The following is a 25,462-nucleotide window of genomic DNA, read 5'->3' on the forward strand; positions in this document are numbered from 1 at the left end:
CTGTTTTAAAATAATGAAATACTGAGGTCGTTCTTTTTATTGCGGTTCCACATACATATAATAAGAGAAAATATATCAAATTAAATGGAAGGCAGCTATAACAGTTACATTTAAAGCAAATGCACACATGCGGTTCACTGACCAAGTTCACCCTCTCGCTGAACTGAAGAACAATCACATTCAATGGCACTAACGTCGAGTACGTCACCGTTTACGTAGCACTTCTTCCGGTTTAAAAAAAAAGTTGTCAAATCGTCGGCCATCTTGGTTCCTGTAACAGCCCGAAATAAATTAAATATTACGACGAACCGGACTACACTACGATTTCATCACGTAAAGTGAGTATAAAAATTATATATTTTGCCGCGTTATTGTTCGTATGCTGTCTACGGCTTGGTTTGGATGAAGCGGGAGTCGTTTTGAGCTCGTGGTCCAATAAAAGTTTTCATCCAATGGACGATTGTTTTGGAGGATGAACATAGGCGCCATTTCCCTCCTCGCTCTCTGAAGCGCTTATTGGTGGCTAGTGGAAGGGAATGGAGGCGGTCAGGAAGCTGTTGGACATTGGTCGCCATTTTGGCTCTGAAGTGTAAATGACTTCTATTGGCTCGCTGGTTCATTTTGAGCCTAAATGGTGGCGGTTTCTTAACTACCAGAACCCTTAGAAACCTTGATTGGTGGAATCTAGTCCGAGGTTTGATTGGTCTGAAGGACAGATCCAAACGTAGTCTTTATTGGTTAGACTGTCTTTACTCCGCTTTACAAATATTTTAGGAAAACTCGCTCCAAGCGCACAAAACCATCATTATTTCACTTCTCCTAATTTGACGGGAATAACAGTCAACGCGGCCTGCTAACGTAGCGAGCACTGTCTTTAGCTTTATGCCGCTCTTTTATAGCCCTTATCTGTCCATACAGTCTTACTGACGGTGTATGTTTTGATAATCAGTACCAGAATAAAAAATAAATCGGATACTATGGGTTTCATCTATAATCATGTTACACACACACATACTGAATGTTTGCATGGTTTCGGTTAGCATGTCTCCCGGTAGCCTGCAAATGCTTTGTCGACTTCGTCAAGGAGAAAACCATCAGTGATTTATTATTCCATTGAACCAGTATTCTGTCGATAATAGTGTTTATCACAATTTACAAAAGATATAAGAAATGTCTGTCTGTGAGTATAATCTATTCGTTGTAAAATTATTTTTGTTTTGCAAAATGCACCGATGGTATTTTTGTACACTGCATAAACAAATACGCTTTTACCTAAGATTGAAACTGAAAAGCTAAAATACTATCGTCATAATTACTGCATTTAGTAAATGCTGTAATTTAAGACATGGTTTTAATGTACCAGGTTAAATGGAGGTCAATTCATACCACATGAACTCACTATTTACACAGGATTCATCAGTGAGCATTTCAAGGCAGCAGCTAAGTTACAAGCAAGATCATTGCTTCTTGACCTTGATTTTACAACAAACTTCATGGCATTCATAGCAGCTGTTGCCATAATCTTTCAGCACTGTTGCTGTAAATAATTTACCTGCTTTTCAGGTGCATTTTAACAACAACAAAGTATAGGAATGATTGTGCTGCAGTTGTTGCTTTGGTCTTCATCTATACTGTGCATCTCTCACAAAAGTAAAAAAGTCAAGTGTCTGTCTTTATGAGTTGTCTCAGTTGGTTCTTTAGGAAAAATAATATGAAATCTTAAATCTGCTGTGCATCGATTAGATTTGGGCGTAAGGTGCGTAGGCCGTCTTGCATGCGGTGACATGAAGTTTCTGGAAATAATGAAACTAATCAAAGAATCAACTGATGATTCAACAAATCAGCAAATTAAGGTGTGATTGCATTAGCAAAATTTTGTGGGCAGAGATAGATTCTGTTTAAGCAGAAGTCACTTTGATAGATTGCATAGATTCCTATTTGAAATAAGTGGATTTCTAATGAAAATTCAGTGTGGATTAGCTAACCAGTGGTAAATGTGACTGCACCTTCTGTATTATTCTTGTACTAATAACCGGAATTAAATGAGAAGTTAACAAAAAGGCATAATAGCAGTTGTATATCTTATCATTTTCATCATCACATGAGATTGTGCTGTACGGTTTAACATGACCTTTCAGGTCAACTTTATATTCATTTAGGACACCACTAATGTTGAGTTTAGGTTTCATATGCTGCACTGCATGCATGTTCTTGCACTCAAATGAGACTGCAAGTCTGACCTAAGTGACTTTCCACTTTAAATCATGCGGCTACAGCATGCGGCACCCTCTATGAGACTGTCCTGAGCCAATCGTTGTTCGTGGGCTCATTTGCATCACTGCACGCCTGGCCACTCCGCTCCTTCAAGGGGCGGGCTCTAGAGACATTTAGTTTGACATTGTAAATAAGCAAGGGACAGTTGTTTGAGAAGTCAGTTGTTCAGTCCAGCTCCGTCCAGCTACAGTAGAGAAGACGATCTGCAGGGGACAGATTTTCAGGGGCTTGCAAAGCGAGACGATCCTCAGGCCTCTTTGCATCCTTCATGCAACTTTCCGCTGCTTTTGTCTGGTTGTTTTTTTCTCTCTCTCGTTCTTTTCATTCCCTGACCCCTATCCTGCTGCTCAAGGTAACTTAAAACAGGAAGTTGAGTGTCTGTGAAAAGGGGGCGGAGTGGAGAGGATAAGCAGGGAGGAGGGGGTGACACAGCCTACAGACGGCTGGCTAAGCCAATAGCGGCTGAGAGCGACTCGGGCTCATTTGAAGAATCCAGCGAGGGGGGCGGGTTCTTGCAGAGAGGCGGGTCGAGAGTATCGTTTAGCAAGCTAGATTGATTACAGTCGAGTGTTAAAGGGAAAGCAGTCCGGAGATTTTTGTCCCGACTTGTTCTGCTGCTCTGCATTGCTCTCACACTTTTGTTTCTTTCCATCCTTTCCGCCTTCTCCGGCACTGCCTCACTTTCTCGCCTGTTTTTCCGGTCATTCGCAGGGGTCAGCTGAAAGACAAACAGTAGGGTTGCCAGGCAGAGGCCAACTCCAGGCTCCAGGCGGCTTCAGGGACTCGGACAGGGGAGGAATGGGAGGGGGTTGTGTGTTTAGGAAAGGGGGGAGGGGGGTGGCTGAAGAAGATGGGCTAGTGGAAGGGGGAGGGGTCGGAACGGGGGGGGCGGTAGGTGATCGCGCTCCCCTCGGCTCGGGGCTTTGAACGCAGCAGCAGCAGCAGATCGCCTGTCCCACACAGCCTTTTGTCTCCTCCTGGGACAGAGCCTGTGGACTAAAGACAGTTAAGTAGACTTTCGAGATGTCCTCCTGCTCGCCACCGTCCACAGCGCAGCATATGAAGGGCACGGGGTAAGTGTGACTTACGACTGCAATCAGACAGTAAAGCTCTCTCGCTCTTGCTTTTCGCTCTCTCTCTCTCTCTCTCTGCAGTAATGGGATGCTTCCTCTGTCCTCCGCTGCGCTTTTCTCCTCCTCCTTTCGTCCTCTACTTTTCCCCTTGCTTGAGTGTACTTCTTTGTGTCTTCTGTCCTGTGCAATCCTGACTACTAATGTTTGACATGATGTAAACATTAACTAGCTGGAAATTTGTCTACAGAGTTTTAACTTTCCATTGTTGGTCTATATGCCGCACTCTTTGACCTCTAAGTTCAGTTCGTTTAGTTTGACTTCGGACCTCTTGAGGGTCCCGTGCTGTCGGGTATCTCGGGTGATGCTTAGAAAGACAGAGAGAGATGATGGCCCTGGCCGCATAGGAGCGCTAGTCCCGGTTCACCTTTCAAGGCCCAGTTTTCGGCTTGTTTACACTTCTCTTGACAGTGAGGCAGAACAGAGGACATTATGGATGTGACCATCACAGATTGGGGTTTATATGTGCACTCTTAGCCCAACAGTTCATCATGTACAGACGGCTGTCCTCACACGATGGAATCCGGTCGGATTAAAGTCTCTTTTTCACTTGTGTACTAGAAAGTTTCCATTAGTGATGGTATTAAGGTCCTTTTGGGGAAAGGAGTTACTAAAAATAACTCTAGGTAGAGCCTTGACTGCTGCGACTCAGCGTGATGTTCACTTAAGATTTTAATATCATTTTATTGCATGATGTTCAAGGGTAAAATGTCACACCAGACTAACGTTTTTGCACATTCCCTCTCGTTCCCTGGGTTTTGCGCTTGAGGTTGTTTTGAAATGTCAGCGCAGAGCCTTTAAAGTTTACAGTTGGGTTTCTTGCGCTGGCGTCGACACGTCGTCACACCTTGCCGTTGCTAACGGGCCCATCAGCGGATGAAGGTCACAGGAATGTGAGAGCAGCTCCCGCATTCGATCCGTCAGTGGGAAGAGTGTGAGACCAAGAGGACAGTGCATCCCTTAGGGGCGCACAGACAAGAGGGGGCCATTCACCATTGCGCTCCTCTAGGGACGGTGTTATTACACACAGTAGGGTCGCCAAGTTGCTGCAGTGAAAGTTGAAAAACCAGTCTCCGTTTTCTTTCTTTCTGTGCTATAGTATATCCCTCATTCTCTCTTGCTCTCTCCCTCCCCATTTACTGTGCTTTTTTCCCCCTTTCTGCTTACTGCCGAATGACCTTGAGAGTTCAGGGACGGCTTCCTGGAGTTGACGCGAGGCTGAACCAAGGGCAACTTTGGAATGATTGATCTGTGAGATTAGACACGGATCAGAGTGGCCGTATTGTTCTCCCCCTGTGTTTTTTGCTCCGAACGTTAGAGCAAAACAAGCACGGCTATTTGTCGGTTAATTTGTAATTCATTGCCTGGGTGCATTTTGTTGTGTCCGAGTCGATGATTAACCAGCAACCATAGCAGGCTTTGTCAGTGAATGTTTAGTTTAGAATGTAGCTTTGGAAATGTGACCTTTCTGTATGACAGAATGATCATAGTTTGTGTTCTGTCATTTTTGTGGTTTTAAGTAATATGTAACAAAAAGAGGAAGTATGCTTACATGCGCAGTTATACACAGGCTTTTACGTAGTTGCGCTAAGCCTATCCAAGTATATATGACACAAAGCGTAATATAATATGTAATAAAGAGTTGTCAGTAAGTGGTTATACATGAGACAATGTGTGATTTATTATTTGAATTTTTAAATCCTCATCACATAAATTGTAGCATCTCCTTATCAGAGACTGTATGACTTTGCAAAACCCTGACTGGTTTGATTTGAGTTGGACCTAAATGATTTATTAGAACTCCTTCCATTATTTTCTTCACCTATTCTTGTTTTTTTCCCCCCTCTGGAATGCTTCGATATCAGATAAGATTGAATTACCTCTATGTGCATTCATCATTTGCTATGCGCTTAGTTTTGGTTTTCCTAAACTATGTAGGGGGAGGCATGGTGAGAGCAAAAATGGAGATGTATGACAGGATGTTGAGATGAGTGTTAAATTTTAACAGCGTCTCCAGTGGAAAGCTGTTTCTTCTCAAATAATAGTAAGCGGTTCTGGGGTTAAGTTCAATATGGGCTTGTCAAACAAAAAAAAAAAAACAGATTGTTTTGTGGCTTTTTAAGTCTTGGCTGTTAAAATCTGGCTCATTCTAGAGGTAAACTTTGTGTTTGAGAGGTAGCTTAGATCTCAAGTCAACACAACGGCTGGCATCCACAACCCTGGTACTGTCTTATCAGCACTGCTGATTTGAATCTCTCCAGCACGAGGAAGAGATTGTTCTAAATTTATATCTGCAGCTTAGGAAAGTGTAGTATAAAAGGCGATTGTTTTGCCAGTAGTAACTGTAGGTGAAGTTATTCTGTTGTTTGTGTCACAGCACTTTCTCCACTTATGACTCCTCCTTGGAGGCCTCAAGCCACGCTTTCTCCATCCATTAAATGTCTGCCGCACAACCAGCTTAACTCATCTCTTGTCAAGGGGGTAATTTGCGATATCTCAAGTGTTTGAGAACCGCTTGTTCCCGATCACATTGAAATGTTCGAGCATTCCTCTGCTGCAGTCCTCCTGCACGCCGAAAGCCAGGCTGGCAGTGATGTTCTTGCTGATTCAGCCTCTGCTAGCGGCATTGACTTTCTGAGACACAGAGCACCAGCGGTCACTGCCGTCAAGGCAACCGAACAGGTCAGGAGAAATCCTACACCACCGTTGCTTTCTGACTTGCTGAAGGACGATCGTGACTGAGAGTCGAAGCACGTGCACTAAGCCTCATCTATCTTTTTGTGTCTGCCTGAAATCTGAAGTTAGTATGAATTATGTTGTGTTGCAGTTGGGTCAATGACACTTTCCATTTTATTCATTTTAAATTATTTATATTATATTTCTTTATTTTTTGTATCTTAATATATTTAAAAATGCATAAAATGAATTTGATATTCACTATTCGAATACATATCTATAATAAACATTTTTTCAACTTCGGAATTACAATTTTGATATTTTTTTTGAGGCATAAAGTAAAAAATTTGTCAAATTTTAGATGAATAAATCAAAAGTACTTCCGTACACTTATCTCAAACCGATATGGACTGGTGTCTGTGAATATTAAGCCACAAAAATATTATTTAAATATGAACACTGCCTTTTCTGCGTGTCTCTGTGTGAATGAATGGCACAGATGCGCAGTTTTGTTTACTACACCAATTTAAGTGCGCATGACGCTCAGTGTTTTCAACCTCAGCCCCCTGAGTACATGAGCACATAAACATCATCTCTAGAACTGCTCTGAGAGTCACTTCATGAGCATTTAATCATTTGTTTTGAGCAAAACTATTGTCATGTCATATACAAACAGAAAGCTCTTCACAGCAACCCATCAAAATAAGTTTAGTTCAACTTAAATAAACTTTGACAGAAATATATGTTATACTACAACAACCACTGCTAAAAATTATTACTAAAACATTTTTTTTAAAGAATATTTACCAGAAAAATTGTTTACCAGAATTTTTTTCCAGAAAAAAATTTAAATACACAACACAGTATTTCTGATAAAAAAGAAAGAAATAAAATAATAATTTAAATTAATTTATCACTTGTATAAAAATAGTTAATTAGAGATGCTTTTGAATAAACATTTATGAATTAAAAATTTAATGAAACTATTAAAGTGGAATCCAGAAAATTCATGCAAATTATTAAATAAAATACAACTGAATTTGAGAAAAAATAATACATATTTCATAGGGCCTTTGAGGAAAAAAAATACGTATTTCATAGGGCCTTAAAAATGACATTTTTGTTAAACTTTTAATATATATCTGTTAAATTGTGTAAGTTTAATGATCTAAGTTAATTAGACATGCTTTTTGATTCATATTTTTTAGTTTAACCATTAAAAACAAAGTCTAGAAAAATTAAAGCAGACAAAAACAGAATCCAGAAAAATTTAAATGGGGGAAAAAAAACATAATTTGGAAAGAAACTTCTATCTCAGGTTGTGTCTCGATCTGGTTAAAGGAGTCAAAAATAGCTCCCACTCAAGCAGCTGGTCTAAGCGAGCTTTGATTTAACCTATTTATGTCTCCTTTAATGGCGTGTTATCTCGTTTAATTTGCCTCACAATTTCCCAGGTCCGTGACAGTAATTGCCACTGTTATCGCCTGCTAATTATCCAGCTAGTTTTCTTAATGATCTTACTTGAGACGTTAAATTATCATTTCTTATCAGGCCGGAGCTGGCACATCCACGCTCACAGATGTACGGCAGAAGACAGTCTTAAGATCGACACCTGATGCTGTTGCTTCCCAGCCGCCCTCCTTGTCTTATTATACACATGCATAATGATTTTGATTGACAGACCAGAAGCCTGAAATGAGTGTAGAGGTTATCGACAACAGAGTCACATGACGTGGTACACATTGATATTTGTATTGTGCTTGTCTAATGCCACTGATTATGATTATTTTGAATTGTGACACTAAAAAGGATTTTTTTACTATCACATGATGATGGTAACCATCCTAATCCTTCAATATACATAAGAGGACCAAGAGATGAAAACAGGTCACTGCTTTTCGCCAGTAATCACACGTTTCACTGTGTTGCTCCTCCATTTGACCCACATAGTGAGGCTGCTCGGCAGTCCGACTGCTCCCCCTCCATTAAGCCCTTGGCACTTTGTCTTGTTATTGGATTATGGCTGAACTGCACGAGTCTGAGTACTTTTTTACTGCCTCGCTCCTGCTCCTGTGGCACCCCACCCTGCTATTTCTGGCCCTGTGTTTTCTTCCAGAGAAAGAGAGATGTGCTTTGTTGCGTCCGTGGCGGCGCAAGCTCAGGCAGGCTGCCTGCAGAATTCCTCACATGCCATAGTAACCTGCCAGCTTTGCTCCTCTTGCATTTTCGCTTTGCTTTAGTTCGTGTTTGGATTGTCTCCATTGCGTCAGTGCCGAGCCGTGCTGTCAGAACAGCACATTTGGTCCACTTCCAAAGCTATTTGGGTATCCAGATGTGCACTCCAGGCTTCAGGTCACTAGCACGGAGGAGGACTTTGTTCTCCAGGTTTTTCACATATGGATTCCTGGCTTAGTTTACACACGGCTGAGTTGACCAATCGCCCCATCGACAAAAGCGCCAGGCATTTTACTGTAGTGACGCACGACTATCACACGCAATTATTCTGACTTCTTAAACCCAAGCAAAACAGCGGTTTATTGTGCTTTATTATCTCAACGCTCAAGAAGTTTACATCAATTATGATGCTTGTATGTGAACATTAACCCTGACTTGTCTTGTTTCTCTCCCTCTTTATCTCCCAGCAAATCTGGAGATGTCGGCAGACTCATTTGGAGCGGGCGGCAGCGATGCCCAGCAAAGCCTACAGTCCTTTTGGCCCAGAGTGATGGAAGAAATCAGGAATCTTACCGTGGTACGGGTTTCTCCTAGCTTTTTTATCTGTGTTCTCAGTTGGATACAATATAAACACTGCTTTTTTTTTTTCAAAACAAACACCAAATAGTCAACTATGTAGTAGCTCAATTATAAATGTCATTGCGAGTTCTCCTCTAACGCACTCTCGCACTGTTTCAGAAGGATTTCCGTGTGCAAGAGCTTCCTCTTGCTCGTATCAAGAAAATTATGAAACTGGATGAGGATGTGAAGGTAAGAGCAGCTGAGCTGAATCAACACAATCACTCTAAGCTGATGGCAGCACACTTCCTGTCTTTGCTGCTTGAGAAAGCAGCAGCCCAGTGGTTGACGGTAGTACGTAAAGTGGCCAGTTGTGTTAGTAATTAGTGGAGTTTTCTATGGCAAGTTTCAGTATTACTGTTGCTCCCACGTTCTTTTTTTTTTTTTTTTCTCTCAAATCCTTAGCTGTAAGTATTGAAGTTATGCATGTTCTGCACCATTTGTGCTATAGACATCAATCAAATCATGTGGCTTGAGAATAAGTATAATGCGTCTTATTCTCCTGCCAAAATAAGATTTTATGGAGAGCGCAGAGCCATTTCTAGGGAACTTTTGAGATCGTAATAAAACTGCATTATAGAAACCAAAAATATTTGGGCGAAATAACAAAAAACTTTATTTTCGGTTTCATCCAGAATTGTGTTCTGACTGTGTCAGCAACTATTTTGTGCACAAAGCATGGTAAACATGACAGAAGTCACTGTGACCAAAAATGATTCTAGAGTAGCAATATGTCCAATTTGTTCAGCTGAAATCTTGATAGATTTCCAAAGAACTTTATTATCAACTAGTATTCATTTATGAACTGTGGATATGACACTCTGAATTGCATACCAAGTTCAGTTACCCTGTTACCCAAATTCAGTTAACATGTTTATTTTTAGCAAATAATTAATTTTGGTTTCATTGTGATGGAAAAATATATATAGTTCTATCATGACAACTCTTCAAAGATTTTAGCATGGTAATGTATATGTTCATGTATTTGGTCTTGACAGAATCTGCTACGCTGCAATTGCTGATTCTATTGCAAAGCAGGTACAGGAACTTGGTAATGCCAGTACATTTGCTGATGCAGTGCTGTTAGTGTTTAAGACATGCTGCTGCACAAATATATAATACAGGGTTCCCACTGGTCCTTGAAATCCTTGAAGATTTGTGAATCTGAAAAAAAAAATGCAAGGCCCTGGATAGTTTTTGAAAATAAACATGCATGGATACAGGTCCTTGAAAGTGCTTGAATTTATTTTGGGCAAGAAGTTTTCTGAAAGAAATTCCATATTATTCCCTCTGCTCCGGTCCGCTAATGTGTTAATTTGGCCAACACTTCCATATGCATACTAGCTTGCATGATTTACGTAAGTTAGGCGCATTTACGTGTTACATTAAGTGTTTCTGCATTGTAATGATAGGATGTGAAGTTTGAATAATGCTTTTTTGCATAGTTGTGTTTGACACATGAAGACTGTAACAATGTATCTTACAAGGTAACACAATGTAAACTTGCTCTTACTTGAAATGTGTCCCCACATTAAGCCCTTGAATTTGAGGTTATTGGACCTGGAAAGTCCTTGAAAGGTTTTTGAGTTTAAAGCTAACCGAGGTGTGGAAACCCTGATAATTACCCGTAGCAGATCTATACAGGTGGAGCTGTGGACGTGGAGGGTTTCAGAGTAACTCTGAAAGCGTGCTGCAAAATGGTCTAGTGAATGCTAACCGGCTATTTAAATGTAAAGCAGCAAACTCATTGGCTGTGTATGCAATATGAACCAATCAGCTTGTGCCAAGTAGTTTAAAGCTGTGAATATCATCAGTTTGCATTAACAACCCATCAGTCTGCGCCATCTAGAGTTTCATGACACAACTTGGTTTTAGTACAACACTACTATGGGATCTTTTTACATTGTCCACTTAGAATGACCCAAAAACCTCTATGAACCCTTTTGCAATGCCCTGGCAACATTCCACTTCACCCTAGCAAGATGTTTTTTCTCAGCACATGCAAATTAAATAATCCAAATATGATCAGATTAATTCACAAACCTCCATTAATGACACTATGATTATAAAGTTTGAGTGTCCTAGTTGATTTTTAAGACTCCAAATCAAAATTGAATGTTTTTGTGGTCTTCTCCAAATGAAAAGCTAATATTTTCAGTGGCCTCATCTGCGGTGCAGTCTGATTTGAACCACTACAAAAACAGTAATCTATTATTTTCTGAGCAATGTGAATAGAGAAACTATTAGATCCAACTGAGTCATCTAGCCATTTTCTGTGAAACAGCCTAATATTGGGTAGTGTGTAAACATTGAATAGACATTTTCCAAGAACTTCTCTCATAACAAACTCAGTTCCATGGATCGCCAATATTTACTCAAGTATAAATAAGAACATGGCATCAGCACTGCCGAAAGAGCTAAAGGTAATTTTAAGAGTGTGGTGAGCCAAGTATTAAGTGGTGGTAACATACTCTGATGCCCTTGTAGTGCAATTTCATAGAGCGAAAGAAATTAAACAATTAGACATGAGGTTTGGTGTACTTGCTTAATGGTTTAACCCTTTATAATACGCTTGATTAACTCTAAAGCAAAAAGATATCTCCTCCTTTTCTTTGTGCTTAGCTGAACAGTACAAAGATATTGTGATGATGCCACAGGCCATGATCTTCCCACACAGCCTTAGCAGCGTGGGAAGCAGGCATCAGGTCAGGGTGTTGTCCAGACGCTTAAAATATCCTACAGCTTAGAGTGGGTAGAGAGAAAAGCCAAGGCAATTAAGAGCTCAAGGAGCAGCGGCATGGGCAAGACCCTGGGTCAGGTCTTGACGAAGCCTCTTAGGCCACTACGCATGTCTGTCTGTTTGACGGCAGGCCGAAACATGATGGGCATGGGCGTATTGAGTGTCTAGATAGGTTTGTATGTTGTCCTTTTATTTTCCCTGTATTGACTTGCTTTGGTAATCCTCCATAGATGATCAGTGCCGAGGCACCAGTGCTGTTTGCCAAAGCAGCACAGATCTTCATCACAGAGCTCACTCTCAGAGCCTGGATTCACACTGAGGACAACAAGCGGCGCACACTACAGGTCAGTCATGTTCATTCCCGACTTCCATTTAACCCCTCGCTCAAGCCAGCTGAGATAAACCAGTCTCCTCTGTGACAAAGTTATCTTTTTTGTATGTTTTTTCCTGTTTTTTTGGACCGAGATGGAGAAGGAGGCAGGAAGCGATAGAGAAAAGACAGTGGGTGGGATCAGGAAATGACCCTTAGCTGGTTTTAAATTAGTGTCACTTCCACAAAAGTGCCACCCTGTGTTTTAGGGCACTACCCACTAAGCCTGTGTCCAGTGATCATCATATGTATAGTAGTTCAATCTCGATTTATGACAAGCTTGGTTTGTTTCCTGATTCCACCCACCATCTTCCCCCCATTGTTTCCTGGTTCCTTCACCATCTCTGTTCAAGAAAAAGAAAATTGCGTATTTTTGATTAAATCTGAGAGCTTTCTGACCCTGCATAGACAGTAATGCAACTGACATGTTCAAGGCCCAGAAAGGTAGATGGACATTGTTAAAATAGTCTGTGTGACATCAGTGGTTCAACCGAAATGTTATGAAGCTGCGAGAATACTTTTTTTTTTTTTTGCATGAAGAAAACAAAAATAACTTTTCAACAATTTGTTGTATTCTATTCCGTGTTCGACACGCTGACACATGCACCTTGTTTACAAGCAGAGGAAGACGTACACTATACATAAAACTGTCTTTGTAAAGATGTCTGAAGATTTAAAATTTTTTGCCCAGCCTTGCTTATTTGAACCAGAATATACAGACGATGGACGCAGATGGCACTTAACATAATGCCGCCATTACCCCGCAAACCCTATAAACAAAACAGCTTTCTGTTTCTAAAAGGGTTTAAATTATTTAAATAGACATTCAGATTTTGTATGTTTGCTATGGTGTTCATCACGGCGCCAAATACTTAATAGGCAATTTTTTTTTTTTCCAAACTTTTTTATATTTTAATCTGGACTAAAACGTACCCTAGATATTGTTTGAAAGTTTTTTGATTCTTTACTGTTTGGTCAAACTTTACATTACATTAGAGTTTCATTAGTTAACATTATTTAATTCATTAGTTATAAACTGATAATTAAAAATTATTATAAACATTCATTAATCTTAGGTCATTTCAATATTTAAATACAAATTGTTAAAATCAAAAGTTGCAACTGTGTTATTTAATGAGCTAACCTGAACTAAAAACTGAACTATGTTTTTTTTAATTCTTTTGCACATTAATCTGTGTAAATTTTTACTTTATACATTTTTTTTTGTGTATTGCTTTATTGTATTTAAATGTTTAGTTATTTTTGTTATAAGAAAAAGGTTATTAAGCCTGTTATACTGTATTATGACAACACTTTTTTGCAAATAAATTTCAATATTGTGATAATGCTTTTATCATGGTATACGGTATTATCAATTAATCGCAAAGTGAAACTTTGATACCGGCATATCCGTAGTCAGAACGCCGGCTCCGTGGTACTCTTGTGAAAGCTTGACTGACACGGAACAGAAGAAATTGTTGAATAAAGTCGTTATTTTTGTTTTCTTTGCACACAAAAGGTATTTTCATAGCTTCATATCATTACGGACGAACCACTGATGTCACAAGGACTATTTTAATGATGTCCTTACTACCTTTCTGGGCCTTGAACGTGTCAGTTGCGATGCTGTCTATGCAGGGTCAAAAAGCAGTCAGATTTAATAAAAAATGTCTTTATTGGTGTTCGGAATATAAACGAAGGTCTTGTGTGTTTGGAACGACACAAGGTTGAGTAATTAATGACACAATTTTCATTTTTGGGTGAACTATGCCTTTAAGGTGCAGTCACATTTGCCATTGTTTGGTGAAATGTCATGGGCGAAATCTAGTCATTCTAATAGGAAGGTGGTCATGCAAACTTGCCACATTCACCAACAGAAATCTGCTCAATTTGAAAATGTTGTCTTTGTGAGCCATGCTTCATACATCGCTACACTATTGACAATTGCATTTTTTGCCTATGAGAATTTCACTGAAATGTTGGTTTTGTGTCTGCACCTTTAGCTATTTTCAATAGTATATATTGTTCTAATACTACATGGGCTGTAGTCATGACACAGCTTGTCTGTTTATAGGAAGAGCCCCCCACAAGCCCCCTCAGGGCTTATCTCTGTTCCACTGTACCGTAGAGTCTAAAAGTACATCTCCCATGACCCACTTACTGTTTTTTTCCTTATTTTGCCTCCCTGGGCTGTGAAGTACTATCCTGAACCCTGAATGATACTCATAAAGTGGTCCCTTAATGCTTGGATTGACATCTGTATAATTATTATTTATTATATATAAAATACGAAAACAGTTCAATAATCTGCAATGTAGCATCTCATGTCAACACAGCCTTTTCCGACGTGGTGTTCTGTTCAGCAACAGGTTTTGTCACTGAACAAAGCTGTAATGACGGTTAGACCATCTCTTTAATATGTAGATCATATTAGCGCTCTGCCTGTGAGCTTGCAGCTGGCCCACAGTTCCATTGTGAAGGCATCACGCCAATCGGTGTCGCCACGACAACAGTCGTCAATGGAACAACTGCATGGATGTGACCCTTCACCACCAGATATTAATCATGGTGCTAAAAATAGCTGCTGATCTGGTGGGTGACAATGGGTGGTCTTTGCAGCCAATATCCTGTGGAAAATACCACTAGTAGTTGGTCTGTGGGGTGAGATCGTGTCACTGAGAGCTGAGAGCTGTTCCGAATACATTATTGTATATGACCCTGGACCACAAAACCTGTCTCAAGCGGCATGGGTATATTAGGAGCAGTAGCCAAAAATACATTGTATGGGTCAAAATGATCGATTTTACTTTTATGCCAAAAATCAAGAAGATATTTTGTAAATTTCCTACTGTAAATATATCAAAACTTAATTATTGATTAGTAATATGCATTGCTAAGAACTTCATTTGGACAACTTTGAAGGTGATTTTCTCAATATTTAGATTTTTTTGCAACCTCAGATTCCAGATTTTCAAATGGTTATATCTCAGCCAAATATCTCGACCACATATTGTCCAATCCTAACAAACTATACTTCCATGGAAAGCTTATCAATACTTCAGCTTTCAGATGATGTATAAATCTCAATTTAAAAAAACTGACCCCCAAATAGTGCATTATCTTTTGTTCGTGTGATCATTTGTTACATAAGGTATTTGTTTGGTCTTATTTTCTGTTTTCCAGAGAAATGACATCGCCATGGCCATCACTAAGTTTGATCAGTTCGACTTCCTCATTGATATTGTCCCCCGCGATGACCTCAAGCCTCCGAAACGACAGGTGCGGAAAAGAGAGGAGCTTCAAGCTGTCAAAATTGATCATCGTCTAAATTTTTTTATTTCTTCAGCATCTGTGAAGAAGAGATGCTTGTGTTGTCTTTGGCAGCCTGGGGGCGCTGTAAACATCCTTGACTGGAAGCTGGGCGTAGGGTTTGTGAAGGCTTTCAGTCGGATGTTTGCAGCGGCCTGCTTCCCCTATCTCTGTGCAACCAGACATCATATTTAGTCATTTCTTCAAGGTTTATTTTACGAATGTGCCCATAGCATCATGTGCCTGATTTTAAAAACAACCATGTGTGGTTATTTTCCACAGCACTAGTGGCAGAGAACAGTGATTGGCAGGGTGAGAAAGTCACTGATTTTATTAGTCACTCAGATGCTTTACCAGCCATTTTCATTGTTTTAGTTGAACTACCACATAAAATTTAAGAAATATGAGACCCTGGATCACAAAACCAGTCTTAAGTAGCACTGGTATATTTGTAGCAATAGCCAAAAACACATTGTATCGGTCAAAATTATCGATTTTTATTTTAAGCTAAAAATCATTAGGATATTAAGTAAAGATCATGTTCAATGTAGATATTTAGTAAATTTCCTACCGTAAATGTATCATATAAAAACTTTTTGAAAACATTTTTGATTAGTAATATGCATTGGTAAGAACTGCATTTGGACAACTTTAAAGGTGATTTTCTCAATATTTTGATATTTTTGCACACTCACATTCCAGATTTTCAAATAGTTGTATCTCAGCCAAATATTGTCCTATTCTAACAGCTTCATTCAGATGATGTGTAAAACTCAATTGCAAAAAATTGAGCCGTATGACTGGTTTTGTGGTCCAGGGTCACATATACATATGCGTATTTGTACTTTGAATTTATAGTATACTGTAGATTATTTGCCAGTCACACCCAGAGCACTTCCCCTTTCTGTAGAACGCATTAGCAACTTTCTTTTCAAGAGTTGCTTAAGTCTGTTCTTTGAGATTTTGTAATTTTTCTAGTTTATATGATAAATTATCATGTTTTTAGCTATAGAGTATAAATATATATATTTGTCTTTGTTTGAGCCGATTGATTTATGGTCCTGTGGCGTTTTTGTGTGTGTGACCAGGTGTGTAAACATCCTACACTCTCAGCTGTGACATCACCAAGCTGGGAGAGGGATGTTTACTCTCTTTGTCACAAAAAATCTTCAGGAAATGATGGCGACGAAATATAAAGATACACGTTTGTGTACAAACAATTGGGTATTCCCGCTATTTGTGTGTCAGAATAGCACAGCTGATTGCCTGCCATTACGCTGCGGTTGAATGTGGGAGTTCAGGCCACAGACTGCAGCTAAAGGTCTCATTTCTGTCCAGCTAGAAGATTGCATTACTCGCTCTTGCTTTGCCTATAAGTAATTTATCCTCATCCTGCCTCTAGTGTTACAGAGCTAAAATAATTTATGGAGATGTAACCAGTTGATAGGCCTTATGAACTCTTGATTCATCTGTGTGTGTTTATGGAATTGTTGGATGCTCTCTTGCATTTATGAAGGTCCTGCTAAAGTGTGCTGCAATATAAGGTGTATCTTTCTTTATAATTGTGCCTGTGTGTGTAGGAGGAAGTGCGTCAGTCCGTCGCCCCAACTGAGCCGGTTCAGTATTACTTCACTTTGGCGCAGCAGCCCAGCGCGGTGCAGGTCCAAGGTCAGCAGCAAGGCCAGCAGGTGGCTGCTCCCACCGCCACCACACTACAGCCTGGACAGATTATCATCGCTCAGCCTCAGCAGGGCCAGGTAATCATCACACACTCGCCATAAACCCAAAAAACGAAGTGTGTATATGGGCTAAGACTGCATTCGAAATCATTCAGTTCCCTTGTATATAGTAGGTGAGGATTTGTGAGTGGCAGTGAAGATACACAACGGACACTGATAGGTCACATAACAATAACAACATGATGAATATAGTATGTTGAGACATTCATGGTATATGAAACACTTTTTAGCAGTTGCAAAATACCTGTTCAGAGGGCCTGTGATTTTGGCCTTAGCTGTTCAAATTTAGCAAACATATGCATTTAAAGGGAGTGTTCACCCAAAAATGAAAATTGCCCCATGATTTACTCATCCTCAAGACATCCTAGGTGTATAAGACTCATTTTTCAGTTCTTCCAAGCTTTATAATGGCTGTTGAGATTTTGAAGTTCAATAAAGTGCATCCATCCATCCATCATAAAAAGTACTTTACACAGCTCTGGGGGGTTAAAAAGGCAAAAATAGCACAAAAAAATCTTTGTAAATCATATGAACTTTGTAAACCACATAAATGGATGCACTTTATTGGACTTCAACATCTCAAGAGCCATTTACTTCCATTATAAAGCTTTTTATATTTTTTTAATATAACTGATTGTATTCGTCTGAAAAAAACTAAGTCATATACACCTTGGATGGCTTGAGGGTGAGTAAATCATGGGATCATTTTCATTTTTGGGTGAACTATCCCTTTAACACAGGAAAACCTGCGAATATATTGTTGAGTCATCTTGCGTGACACAGCAAATGGCAAATTATGATATATGGCTCTGACGTAACTAAAGCATCTTGACTGTATAAAAGAAACAGGCAACTATTTTGATTATGTCCCACCCAAACTTCCTGTTTTAATAGGAAATATGTCAACACAGCAAAGAAAACTGGCATCTGGAGGACACTGTTTGCCCTTGTAATTACCCTAGTGTATATTATACTACGGTCTGGTGGACAAAAGGCTGAAACTTTATCGTACCTACTCTCTCACACAACACTTGAGCCCTGATTACTTTGATCAGCCCATTACCAGATCATTTGAAACATGATTGGTGAAGGTTGAAAGCCCAGAGGTGTCATTCACACGTTGCTATCAGGTGAACGGTAGACAGTGCAGTCACTCTCTTATGTGAGATCTGTTCAGGTTCCTAGCGTTAACACAGCAGTACTATCCACACCTCTCCTTTTTTGTTTTTATGTAATTAACTTTTATTTTATTAAGTTCTACTGGTTTAATTCTACCAGTGTAAGGCTCTTTTTCACTTTCTCACTCCTCTTCTCTATGGTGAACCTCTTTAAAGATCAGTGCTGCTTCAGCAAGCTGCAGTTTGCTGACCTGTCAGACTTGGGCAAAGTAGTGCTGCAATCACCTTAGAGAGCACTTGGGTCTAATATATACAGTGGGGTTCAAAATCAAATTTCAACCTAAAAATAAAGTTTTTAGGTTTTTGAAAAATGTAACCCCGAAACATAGTGATGTAAAATCAAGAAAAATATTTACATTTGTGGACAATTCTTTATTTATATGTTTATTTAGTAGTGGTGTCAAGTGTTTGGATGCTTTACAGTTGAAGTCAAAAGTTTACATACACATTGCAGAATCTGCTAAATATTTATTATTTTACCAAAATAAGAGGGATCATACAAAATGCATATTATTTTCCATTTAGTACTGACCTGAATAAGATATTTCACATAAAAGACATTTACATATAGTGTATATATACATTTTTTTTTTGTGATAATTGTTTTTGAGTCTCTTGTTTGTCCTGAACAGTCAAACTGCCTGCTGTTATTTTATTTATTTATTTTTTCACACTGAGTACAACTGAGGGACTCACATGCAGCTATTACAGAAGGTTTAAATGCTCACTAATGCTCCAGAAGGAAACAATGCATTAAGAGCAAGGGGTAAAAACAATGAATATTAGGGTAAATTTTACTTATTTTGTCTCCTTGGAAACATGTACCTTTCTTCTGTAGCTTCTGAAGGGCAGTGCTAAAAAAAAAAAAAAAGATATATTTAGGCAAAATAAGACAAATGTATCTTCATTTTGTTCAAAAGTTTACACCCCTGGCTTTTAATGCATCGTTTTTCCTTCTGGAGCACCAGTGAGCATTTGAACCTTCTATAATAGAGATTTTAAAAAAACATTTAAAAAATCTTACAGACCTCAAACATTTGAATGGTAGCATATATATAAAAGTAGGAAAGAAATACAATAAGAGAAAAATAGTGGTGTAGAGAATTTATGCATAGGAGGAAGCTGACATGTATATTGAACAATTTTGACAAAACATTTGTCAGGTTGTGACCTGTTCCTTCTTGTGCTCTGTTCAGGCTGTCTTCTGTTTACCCTTTAAGTAAAAATGTATTGTTTGTGAGGTTTTATCTTCATACCTGAGGACAGAGAATTGGTTCAGCTTCATCTCGCTGTCTGCTCACTGCTTTGTGCCACTGTATGCAGTCATTTCTCCCCAAATGCAAATCTTTCATAAACTGCCATTATTTTTCAATTTTACACTAAAGCTTACATTAATTTGCTGTAACAGAAGCTTCATCTCCGCTGCTGATTTAAACTCCGCTTCAGTTAATGCCTGTTCACATCAAATCTGGAGTTTCAAATATTCACAGCCATTTTTCACATTTGAAATGTTCACACTATTTGTTTTGCTTGTAAATGATTTGTTACTTGTAAATTATAAATTGTAAATATGTGACCCTGGACCAAAAAAACAGTCATAAGGGTCAATTTTTTAAATTGAGATTTATACATCATCTGAAAACTGAATAAATAAGCTTTCCACTGATGTATGATAGAACAATATTTGTTTGGGATACAGCTATTTGAAAATCTGGAATCTGAGGTTGCAAAAAAATCTAAATATTGAAAAGTTGTCCAAATGAAGTTCTTATCAATGCATATTACTAATCAAAAATTTTGTTTTGATATTTACAGTACTTAAATAATTTACAAAATATCTTCATGGAGCATGATCTTTACTTAATATCCTACTGATTTTTGGCATTAAAAAATTTCGACTCATACACAACTTAAGACTGGTTTTGTGGTCCAGGGTCACATATGTATTATTATTTATTAAAAAATATTGTTCAGGCCTGGTGTGAACTTTAGAGTTAACTTATTTTTGAAAGCTTTATGCATGTTTAATGTCATTGCAAAAATGTGGATGTGGTGTTTGTTCATACATGTGACACTTTCATTTCTTTACACTATTTGTGGCTTTTCAGTGCATTGCTTTTTTTTTGTTGCCTTTTATGACATTAAAGTATGCGCTTTGCATGTGCTTGCTTGTGTCGTCAAGTTCACTCTTTCTCGAATTATTTCCTCCTCTTCCTCAGGTATTGCAAGGAACCACAATGCCGCAGCTGCAGCAGGTGCAGGTTGCTCAATCACAGGCGACCCCTATCACGGTAAACACCTCAAATCCCACAAAATGGGCCCCTGTTCTTCCACCAAACGTCCTTTGAAGCACAAAGCAGCTTTTTTTGGACAAATAAATTAGAACTGCATTCTGAAGCACAATACATCGACAAAAATATTCCTGTATGGGTACGATATCATATACTATACGTTAAACACTGCAGCAAACAGACACCGAGGGTGTTAATATCTAAAGGTCAGTCCTGTTATTGGTTGTATGTATTTTGTACTACACAAATTTTTTTTTTTTTTTGGTCTTAGCAGTAGTCAATAGGAATTTTTCTCCATTGTGCGATGTGACCACAGACCTTGTGTTTATTGATCTGAGCTCCAATATTGTGGTTAGTGAAAGACTTCAAAAGGAACTTTATAACATTTTGCACTGAGAAAACTGTCATTTTATACGAAAACAGCTTTTTGCTGAAGTTTATATCAATATTATGGATATTAAGGATTCAGCCATTTAGCTTTGCCACCACAGGAAGAAATGACATTTTTAAATATATGAAAACAGAAAGGTTATTTTAAATGGTAATATTTCACAATATTACTATTTTTACTGTATTTTCGATCACATAAATGCAGTCTTGATGAGAAGGAAAACATCAAAATCTTTCAGAAACATTAAAAGTCTTCCCAAGTGCCTAACTACAGGCAGAAGCCACCATTTTCTCCTAAACTAAAAAGAGCTGATATTATTCACCCAGGACAAAATCTGCAATTCATATGCCCTCTACTTGATGCTACATGAGGTCACTGAACGTCTCAGGCCAGATAAAGTTGTGCTGCTTAATAAATTGCTCTCGCCTATCGGGTGTCAGTTCCTGAAGAGGAGAGATCATCTGTCACACCTCTGCAGTCAGCGCCCAGGTTTCTCCGTTCAACACGAGGCCCAGGGTCACAGTCTTGCATCTCTCCCCTTTCCTCAACACATCTTCAGTTTCACTTTCTTTTGGAGGCCTTCCCAGTCTACAATACATTGAGCTGTAATGCTAAAGCTAGTTCGTCTATTCCAGCGTACGTGCTGAAAGAGACTTGAAAGGCAGATCCAAATGCATCTTGTGCATAAGTTTGAATCTGCAGTCCCACCCTCATGACTTTCATCCTTTCTCTTTCAGAGTGCTCCGGTGACCATGCAGGTGGGCGAAGGCCAGCAGGTGCAGATTGTGCAGGCCGCTGCACAGGGACAGGCTCAGGCGCAGGCAGGACAGCCAGCTGGACAGACTATGCAGGTTATGCAGCAGATCATCACCAACACGGGAGAGATCCAGCAGATTCCAGTAAGAACTTAGGAGAAATGATGTTTACCTTTTTATTTTTGTCATTTGGCCTTTTCAAAAGGATTTTAAATTGGTAATGGGGAAATATAGCACACCAGACCAGGCAAACATGCTTGTTAGTTGAAGGTAATGATGTGTGCTCATCATTGCCCCCTTGTGGTGTCCTGCAGGTGCAGCTCAACACTGGCCAGCTGCAGTATATTCGCTTGGCTCAGCCCGTCTCAGGAACACAGGTTGTTCAAGGACAAATACAGACGCTTGCAGCAAACACTCAGCAGGTAAATCTTGAAACCTTTGAGGAAGTGCATACTTATATATATTAACTCCAATAAAGGGCACAAGAGAAGAGTGTTTGGGAACCTTTTTATTTATATTATCATTATTTTTCGCATTTGATGACACTAATGGCTCAGATGTTCATCTTCATCTTTAAGCAATTGTGTTTCAGATAATACATATTTCCTTTATTTGATGAATCGAATGAAAGTGATGGCTGTAATGTTGTTGAATTGTTCTTTAGATTTCACAGACAGAAGTACAACAGGGTCAGCAACAGTTCAGCCAGTTTACTGATGGCCAGGTAATGATTTAATGCTTTTGTACACACACATTCAGACAATTGTATGCTTTTGCCTTAACTCATTTTATACACTACTATTTTAGAATTCTCTTCTGGTCACCAAGCCTGCATTTATTTGATCCAAGGTATAGCTAAAGCAGCAATATTGTGAAATATTTTAACTATTTAAATTTACCTTTTTAAAATAGATTTTAAAATTAATTTATTTCTGTGACCAAAGCTGAATTTTCAGCATCATTACTCAGTCTTCAGTGTCACATGACATGATCCTTCAGAAATTATTCTAATATGCTGATCTGCTGTTCTAGAAACATTATTTATTATTATTATTATTATTATTATTATTATTATTATTATTATTATTATTATTATTATAAATATTTAAAACAGTTAAGTACATTTTTTTTCAGGATTCTTTGATGAATAGAAAGATCTAAAGATGAGCATTTACTGTATCTGAAATAACATTTTTGTAACATTTATACACTATACCATTTAAAAGCATGAAGTCAGTGTATATATATATTTTTTTGGTGGTGGGGACTAATAGGGTAATAGAAATGAATACTTTTATTTGCAAAGAATGCTTTAAATTGATCAAAAGTGATGATAAAGAAATTTATAATGTTACAAAAGATTTCTGAATAATGCTGTTCTTCAGAATTTTGTATTCATCAAAGAAACCTGAAAAATCTACCCGGCTGTTTTCAACATAATAATAATACTAATAAATTCATTTGAGCAGCAAATCAGAATGTTAGAATGATTTCTGAAGGATCATGTGACTGGAGTAATGATGCTAAAAATTCAGCTTTGAAATCACAAGAATAAATTACATTTTAAAATATGTTCAAATAGAAAAAAGGTATTTGAAATAATAAAAATATTTCAAAATTGTACTTTTTTTGCTGTACTTGGGATCAAATAAATGCAGGCTTGGTGAGCAGAAGAGACTTCTTTAAAAAAAAAAAAAGTTTAAAATCTTACTGTTCAAAAACTTTTGACTGGTAGTGTATATCAAAATATAGAATATTGTAAAATACTATAGAACACAGTATTTTATAATACTATTCTATGTTATGTGCTATGTAATACTATAATTACATTATTTTCTTTCTTAAAGGAATAGTTGACCCAAAAATGAAAATTCTGTTCCAAACCCATAAGACCTTTGTTTATCTTTGGAACTCGGATATTTTTGATGAATTCTGAGAGCTTTTTTGACTTGGCAACACAACTGAGACAGAAAGGCAGTAAGGATGTTGTTACAATAGTCCATGTGACATCAGCGGTTCAACTGTAATGTTTTGAAGCTATTAGATTTCTTTTTGTGCACAAAGAAAACAAAAATATGACTTTTCATAAAATTAAGGTTGAACCACTGATGTCACATGGACTATTTTAACAATGTCTTTACGTTTACGTTTGTCAGTTGCGTTTCAGATCTCAGCTATTTATGACTTCAGTAACCCACATCCCTCCCTTTCTTCCTGTGACTCTACAGCAGTTGTATCAGATCCAGCAAGTGACGATGCCGGCAGGACAGGAACTGACCCAGCCCATGTTCATTCAGTCCACCAACCAGACAGCTGACGGGCAGGTCACCACGCAGGTCAGTGCGGACTGAGGCTGTCCGTCCGAATCCTCATTGGCCCGCGGAGCTCCCGACACCACCAACCAACCACAATGAAGGAGAGGAGCCACACACCAACAAAACGCAGTCCTTCCACTTCCCTTCATCTCATGCCATATTTTGATCAAGTTCACCGACTGGTTAAATTCAGCAATCAAATAATAAACTTTAGATTTAAGCGTCATAATTTACCGTCCAAAATACATGTATTGCTGTTTTGTTAACAGAGTTTGGGTCTCTTTACTAAAGTGCTGGAAGGATCAACGTGTAGTGGCAGAGATTTTGATTTCTGCCATATTAATTTCAACTGTATGTCTTCTGCAATATGACTAAGGAGTATGAACCCACCGTCTTCCTTGCAGTATAAGTAGAATATGTCCTTGTTTTATAGTTCAATGTGGATATGGGTAGAGATTATGCTTTCCGATCTGTTCAGTGATAGTGATATTAAGAGTGAGGCTTTTGAAACCTGGAGGGCACTTCTTTCGTGAAAAAATCTATCTTTTTTGTTTTTGTTTTTTTTAAGCCCTCATCCATTTTGACAGATTATGCCATCTCATGATGTGTAGAGTTCTAAACTTGATAAAAGCCATAATCTACACATTCTGCATCTCTGTAGTTTAACTCTGTAATTCTATAGTAATTGTATTAGTTCAGTTGTAGTATCTTGTATAGTTTTGAAATTTGATAACATTGTATTTGTTAAAGGGCTTCTTGTTGGGTTTTCTACATGCAAAATGGTCCTCTTCGTGTGAATGTGTGTGAATGTGTAATTGACGTGCTTTCCTTGCGTGTTTTTCTGGACCAGTTTTAAAGAGACTTCCTCTGCTCCGTGAAATTGAACTGCTCCACTGTTACCTACTTGTAAAAACAACACCTAATTAAATAAAAACCCTTTTATATAAACATTTTTAATACCAATTGTAACTTTTTTTTTTATTGCCCTCTTTTTTTGTTCATTTTTTTTCCTTTTCATATTATAATTGTTGGTCATGTTGTTCTGCATGTAGTTATGACTGCCAGCATGATATGCAATACCTAGGTACAAATTTTATTTTATTTTTTATTTTATTTTTTTCTTTTGTAAACAGACCTTGGTTTGTGAGAAAATAAAAACTCCTGAAAAGGTTGGAAGGTGTATTTTTTTTTTTTTTTTTTTTTTTTTTACATCTTTGGCAGTACATTGTAAATAAAGTGTTTCTGGTGGTATAAGCAGAGCCGGCCCTCCCTATAGGCGAACTAAGCGGCTGCTTAGGGCCCCGCCGCCACTAGGGGGCCCCCACTAGTGATCCAAGTCATTACGTTGCAAAGCGCGTGGCTGTCACTAACCAAGTTTCCATCCAGTTTTCGAACTTTTTTGTTAATCGACAAAGAGAATATGCGTAAAATAAACCTGCGAAATTTGCTGTCCAACCGGCCTTTTACCGATAAAATGGTGTGCATAATGACCTCATCCCTA

General features: G+C 38.4%; 1 protein-coding gene across 5 annotated transcripts; it reads left to right on the forward strand.

Annotated features, from left to right (window-relative positions):
- The first annotated feature begins 237 nt into the window (after positions 1 to 237).
- Positions 238 to 24,909, forward strand: nfyc (nuclear transcription factor Y, gamma). 5 transcript variants are annotated; one of them, XM_073821603.1, is made up of 11 exons: positions 238 to 338; positions 8,723 to 8,832; positions 8,994 to 9,065; positions 11,844 to 11,957; positions 15,167 to 15,262; positions 16,873 to 17,049; positions 20,429 to 20,500; positions 21,629 to 21,790; positions 21,961 to 22,068; positions 22,311 to 22,370; positions 23,875 to 24,909. In XM_073821603.1, exons 2-11 carry the CDS (start codon positions 8,734 to 8,736, stop codon positions 23,995 to 23,997), a joined length of 1,083 nt encoding a protein of 360 aa, XP_073677704.1. In that variant the 5' UTR covers positions 238 to 338; positions 8,723 to 8,733; the 3' UTR covers positions 23,998 to 24,909. The 5 variants fall into 5 exon arrangements, with proteins under 5 accessions (XP_073677704.1, XP_073677706.1, XP_073677708.1 ...); XM_073821605.1 differs by having other exon boundaries at positions 8,997 to 9,065; XM_073821604.1 differs by lacking the exon at positions 238 to 338 and adding an exon at positions 3,141 to 3,347.
- The last annotated feature ends 553 nt before the right edge of the window (positions 24,910 to 25,462 follow it).

This window comes from Garra rufa, chromosome 17, assembly GCF_049309525.1.
Source record: "Garra rufa chromosome 17, GarRuf1.0, whole genome shotgun sequence".
In the NCBI taxonomy this organism is placed as follows: domain Eukaryota; kingdom Metazoa; phylum Chordata; class Actinopteri; order Cypriniformes; family Cyprinidae; genus Garra; species Garra rufa.

What these genes read in the sequence shown, in the direction of transcription:
- nfyc (XM_073821603.1), top strand. Translation starts at nt 8,734, where the DNA reads ATGTCGGCAGACTCATTTGGAGCGGGCGGCAGCGATGCCCAGCAAAGC. An exon ending in GAGAGATCCAGCAGATTCCA is followed by an intron (nt 21,791 to 21,960) that starts GTAAGAACTTAG and finishes GGTGTCCTGCAG; the next exon opens with GTGCAGCTCAACACTGGCCA. An exon ending in TTGCAGCAAACACTCAGCAG is followed by an intron (nt 22,069 to 22,310) that starts GTAAATCTTGAA and finishes ATTGTTCTTTAG; the next exon opens with ATTTCACAGACAGAAGTACA.